Raw genomic sequence first — 6,159 nt, forward strand, 5'->3', positions numbered from 1 at the left:
GTGCTGCCATGTTTGTCCCATACTCATTTCTGAGCGGAAAAAAAGCCCCAGCAAACCAAGTACCTTCGCTCCATAGGTGTTATTTTTAGGTAGAATTCAGGACAAAAGCATACTTCCAGTCTGGAAAGTGTACCACTGAAACTAGACCTCATACACTATACAGGACCCAAACTAGAACCACAACTATCCTGACTTCCCCCAGCCACAGAGAACATTCTGGCTGGGCAGAGCTCTGCTGAACCCTTGCTGTCTTCTTTCTAGACAGCCACAGTTTGCATTGCTCGAAGGTTTCTACAAACTGGGCATGTCTGACCTCAAACACACATCCAGTCCCACCTCACGCAGCAGGAATGTCTGGAACAAAGGGATGCCTTCCCCCAGGTGCTCTGTCAAATTACACACACATTATTTTAAAACAGTTAAAGAAGCTGAAATTGTAAGGCTGACTAGCAGCATCTTCACTTACCTAAAAGAGCAGCAAAAATAGGAAAGCGATTTGGATTCAGGTCCAGTTGCTTGGCAACTTCATGCATTAGGTATTGGCTTGTTGTGAGGCTTTTCCCATTCCGGCTCAGTTTTAGGGCATGGGCACTGAAATAGTAAGGGATGTTGCACAATGCATAATCGGAGTCATATGCAACCAAACCATGGAAACCTTTTTCTCTGCAGAAAGCAATTACTTCTTGATGATGATCCTCAATGCTCTGTGCAACCTATAGTGGAAGACAGAGCAATTAGCTTCAGTGTGAATAGCAACACTGATTTATCACAACTATTACGATACAGCGGGTCTTTCTGAAACTACACATGTGAATTGAAAACACTTGAAATATTTCTTAAGTAATTAAAAAATCCAGTGATGCAGCACATACGGACAGGATGTAGGGAGCATTCAGAGGCACAGCACACTTCTGGAAGCCTGCATGCTGCATTGTGTACTAGTGAACTCATCTGAAAAAACTACTGATTACCACAAACACTTGAACTCTGAAGACATTACTGTTCCAGTGTCTGTACCAGCTCATGGCAAAAACCTTGAGGCTGTAGGTACTCCAGCAGATCAGCACACCAAGATGCCCCCCATGATACCTTCTAAAGTTTTTTAGCCCACTTTGAACAGGCCAAACACAACCCCAGATGAACAGAGATAACTTTGCTGACCTTTCAAATGCAAACTTTGCTGTATTATGTCAACTCTTTTCCCCTTTCCACCTTCAGCCTATGCCTTTATGCACACCTGTACCTGATGGTGCAAACTGCTTTGAGATTAGCCCAAACTTTACCTCTCCACTCCTGCTGCCTAGCAAAGCACGTATTTTACGCTAGAGAAATCAAATGACTTGAACAGACATGTGCAGGGAGACATGGGCCAATGGCTAAGGCTGGAAATATAAAAGGAACTCTTTCTAACCAAGAAGCTTATACTGAAACTGAAAGTCCCATGAGGACAGGTCAGGACCTAAGTCCTGCATTCCAACACACCTTCAGAACTGTTACAACTACAGTGTGCATTCCGAGCACACTCAGCTACAGCCAGCTGAGGGCTTTGGATCCCTAATGCTTCTACCATCCACAGACATAATACACATTCAGTGATACAGAAATCCCCTTGGAAGTTGGGTGTACAACCTACCCTCACTGAGTATTCTGTTTCAACAACAATGTAGATAGCAAGCTATCCCAAAATAGACTAGTACAAAACTATTAGCTTCAGTCTCCAGAGCATGCATAACTACAGCCTTACTGCCAGCAAAGCTATTTATTTCCTCTGCAGAACAGGTCCCAAACTCCACAGCCCCTGCAGTCACCCACAGCAAGTTTACAGTGACCCTTCCTCTTCTACTCATGTCTTGCACTTGCTGAACCTGATGCTAAACCACCGTATTCCAGAGAGGTATGTTAAATTTTACTTCTCCCGTGCACCTTTGTGAGATGTTCCCTCTCAAGCCAGATCCCCAGCTAGCACCTCACCTGTTCCTGCAAACAAACACCAGCTCACTAAGCTCTCTCTACTACTAATCCTACCACCCTGTAGTCTTCAGAAAATGTTACTTCTTCAGAAACTTCCTTGATGGACTGCTTGTGAAATTCACTTTGTTTGTGAGGAGGACACACATACTCGTTTTTCTTACAATGATGCTGTCCTGTAGCATAAGGTGTGGGAGAAACCATAAACATTTCTGGAAAAATTTAAAGACATCAGATTTACATAGTTTCTAACTAAAGGAAGGCAACTTAGGCTTCACCCCACCCCCACCCACCAGTCTTCACAGGTTTTAAATTAGACAAATCCCTCCAATGTTTTTTAATTAAGGGTAGATAGATTTAAATTATGTCCATATCTCCAAACCCAACCTCTCTGCATGCACAACAAGCAGCTCTGATCTATAAAAAACCAAGTGAGAACTCCTTCTGCAGCACTAGGTGTGACATGGGTGTGTAGATAACGCAAGAGGAAGCTCAGTGTGCAGCTCCTCTGATTTTTCTATGAGCTATTTCCTCTACCTACACAGCCTGCAGTTCCCTCCCCATTTTATAGAGCTCTCTAACCCAGCACGAAGCTGTGTGTTCAGGGAATCCCAGAATCCATGTTCAAATAATTGAACCATCACAGGGAAAAGAGCTGTATTTACCAAAGTACAGTTAACTCACAAGATGAGAGTCAGAGAAATATCTCATGGCTCTCACAAATGCAGAGGAACATGCAGCCTTCAAAAGCAACCCAGGGAGAGGGACGTGGTGGAAATCACAGCCAGGAGTTTGGGATCACTTTCAAGTCTAAATCTTGTGTAAACATTAATGGTGCTGGTTCAGAAAGAGAGAATTCTGCCTGAGTAAATACACATGAGCACCTTTATGTACTGAGAACAAAACAAAAGTCTCCCCAAAGTATCAGAGTTATTAAGAACTCCACTGCCTAAACATTTAAATTTTAGTGAACCTCCTTTGCATAAAAGTTTAAGAATTATTTCGCCCAAACTCAAAAACACCAGGTCATCATGAAACTAAGAACCTGCAGGATATTTGTTATAACCTGGAGGAACCTGTTACTTTTACATCCTGCTGAAACCATCTGTGAGTGATTTATAATTATTCTAGGTAGAAGACATTACTTTTTCTCCTCCCTAATTACCAAAATGGATTAAGTTCATGGTGGTGGCTCAGTGGTGTGGACAGCAATAACCTCTCCCTCCACACCCCTCAGTATCTGGTATTGAGCTGCCAACTCCCAGGGCTAACCTGACAGGGACAAATAAACAAACACCTTGCAAACCTTTTCCATCAAAACAGGGAGGGGGATGTTGTATTTACTGAGATTTTTCAAGCTTGGGTTATTTTTTAATGACAGAAAAGAGACTCAGTATGAGTGTGCTCACACTCCTACAACTGCTTCCAGAGATTAGGAATAAGGCCTGTCACCAAGAAACCATGAAGGAGCTAATGCTGCAGCTGTGCTGGAAAGTAAACAAAATGCTACAGGTGATACCACTGTCAAATGCAGCAGCTTGGTTCAGATGTAATGTACCTGAGTCAGGTCTGAGACAGAAAATGCTTAACAAACTAACAGCCACTTCAACATACTACAAAACTACTGCAAGCACCAGATTCTCACTGATATCAGAAGAGCTGGCTTCCTGTTGGGTACTAGGCATTTCCATGTTGCATTAAACCAAGTCTCTACTATAATACATTAAAAAAAAAAATTCTTATTTTCCCCCATTCATTGCTTTTACTAATGATCTCTAAGTTTCAATAACAAATGAGGAAGATTTACAATGTACATGCAAACAGGTCAAGGTAAGGACCTTCACTGCATGGGCCCTAAAACTTTCTGCTGAAAGAAATATTTCCTAGCTACAAAAAGTCCCCAAAAGTTCAAATGATAGGGATGTTTTACTTATCATGCAAATTCCCACCATCCAAAAAACCTAAGAGCATTCGGCTCCTAGGCTAGCCAGGAAAACACACAAGAGTGAGCAGACATGGCCATAAGCTCCTGACTTTAAGGAAGGCCAAGGCATGGCCTTTGGCAGAGCTGCCTCTGCCCTGCGAGCAGGAGCTTCGCCTCCACTTCCAGCCCATTCCACACGTGCCCTGCCCGGCGCGGCGGCCCGGCCCAGTGACCCATTCCCCGCACGGCCTGAGCTCAGCATGGCTGGGCTCCAGCTCCGGCTCCTCCAGGACCGGCCTGGCCCAGGAGCAGGGCACCAGGGAGCAGCAGTGATTCCCACCCTGTTGGCAGAACTGGGAGAAACTTCACTCGAAGTCACCTGGGGGTGAGCTCCCTGGAGAGAGGCCTCTGCACCCCAGGGCTGCAGCCCAGCCAGAACGCTTCTAATCTGCCCAAAGGCCAAATAACATTAAGCTGCTGCTAGTGATAGAGCAATTCCGAAGGTTACATAATATTTTTCTACACACAAAAGTAATTTAAGATAATAAAGCCTAAGAGTATGTGCTTCCCTCCTGCTGCTCTTCCCTCCCCAGCGGGAAGGTGAGCAGGCAACTCCTAAAACTGCAGCTTCATCCCTGGGCTTGTTTTTCCAGCGTCTTGTATTTCATTATACACAATCGTTCAGCTGAATAGAAACCATCGTAAATCAGGAACGCCGTGCGGAGAGATGCGACGTGGTCATATCCTGCAACCTTTGAAATCGTGGCCTTCGAGCACAAGATGGCCATGGAGCCCAGCTCCAGCAAGAAGGGCCGTCTGTGGGGCCGGAAAACTGAGGCTGCCCCTCAAAATGAGGAGTTTAAAAGGCCTGTCAGCTTGGCACTGCTGACTGAGCAAACTAAAAGTGTTGCTGTTATGGAGTAAGGAGCCAGTTAGTCTACAACTGGTTTTAAAAGCTTGCCGATGCTAAGAAAACGCTGAGCAAAACACGAAAACCTCTATAAAGCCAAAAGTGGCACCCCCGTGTTTTCTGCAGCGAGCCATTTCCCCTTCAGCCCAAGTTTAAAACACCTCGACCCAGCCGGGAACTTGTTGCAGATCCATCCTGCGTGAGAACTAAACCGATTAATTATTTTTTCCTCCCCTCAATAATTAATTACAGAGATGCTTTTCTCCCACCCGCTCTCCCCTGCGGTACCACAGCCCACAAGGCAAGAAGGGACATTTTGAGTCAAGGGAGCGAGAGAACATGGAGGCAGAAGCCGCCCTGCCGCCGGGCCGGGCCGGGCCACGGGCGCCGCCGAGGCCGGGAGGAGGGCGGGAGGAGGCCTCGGCGGGGCGGCGGGCAGCGCCATGTAAATAAGCCAAAATCCCCCGGGGATTGAGGCCGCCCAAAGTTGTGCCGCCCCCGCCGGCCTGGGCGACATTTTGAGGCGCGGAGGTGAGCGGCTGAGGGTGCCCTCCCTCCTCCCGCCCGCCCTCCCCGCGGGCAGCCCCCGCTGCCATCTTGGGGCCGGCGGGCAGCGGCGGGGAGGGGGCGCCGGGACCCCGCCGGGACCCCGGGCTCCTCCTCACCTTGATGTGGAAGCGGATGAGAGCCAGGCGGATGCAGTGCGCCATGCAGACGGGCGGCAGGAACCAGACCTTGGGCGGCGGGGTGCCCTTGTTCTGGACGTGGCTGACGATCTGCTGCGCCGTCTGGCGCTCGTTGCCCTGGCGCTTCACCCACTCGTGCAGCCGGGCCTTCTCCAGGGCGCCGTTGAAGAAGACGAAGAGCTCGATGTTCCCGTTGAAGCAGGCCTTGGCCAGGGCCGCCAGGTAGCCCAGCATGTGGTTCCACTGCCCGCCGCTCACCCAGTCCGTGTAGAAGCCGCCGTAAAGCCGGTGCAGGCAGTTGTCGGCGTCGATGAGGAGGCGCAGCGGGGTCTGGGGGGGCCGCTGGCGGCCCCCACCCACGAGGCTGCCCCGCGCCAGCTTCTGCAGCTCGACGGGCACCACGGCGCTGGGGCAGTGCTTCTCGATGTAGTCCTGGAATCCCTGCACTCCCATGATGAGGACCGGGCGGCGGCGGCGGCGGGCGGGCGAGCGGGGGCCCGGCGGCGGCGGCGGCGGCGGCAGCGGGGTCTGGGCTCGGGCCGGGCGGCGCGGCGGCGGCGGGCGGGCGGTGCGAGCGGTGGAGCCGGGTGGGAGCGCTGGCTGCCGTCGGTGGCCGATCAGGGGGGAGTTGTATGGATTAGTGGGGGGCTCATGGCTGCCGCGGCCGCCAT

At 49.7% G+C, this 6,159-nt stretch overlaps 1 protein-coding gene across 3 annotated transcripts in view; it reads right to left on the reverse strand.

Moving 5' to 3' along the window:
- The window catches only part of FAM120A (family with sequence similarity 120 member A), a 44,863-nt gene extending 38,920 nt beyond the window's left edge, over positions 1-5,943 (reverse strand). For all 3 annotated transcript variants that reach the window (XM_083869306.1, XM_083869307.1, XM_083869305.1), the window contains exons 1-2: positions 5,468-5,943; positions 467-713 (exon numbers count right to left, since the gene is read on the reverse strand). In XM_083869306.1, coding sequence (XP_083725432.1) covers positions 467-713; positions 5,468-5,941 — 721 coding nt within the window. In that variant the 5' untranslated portion in view covers positions 5,942-5,943. The remainder of the gene's footprint in view (positions 1-466; positions 714-5,467) is intronic.
- Positions 5,944-6,159: the final 216 nt, after the last annotated feature.

Source organism: Zosterops lateralis, assembly GCF_965231275.1.
Source record: "Zosterops lateralis genome assembly, chromosome: 11".
Classification (NCBI taxonomy): domain Eukaryota; kingdom Metazoa; phylum Chordata; class Aves; order Passeriformes; family Zosteropidae; genus Zosterops; species Zosterops lateralis.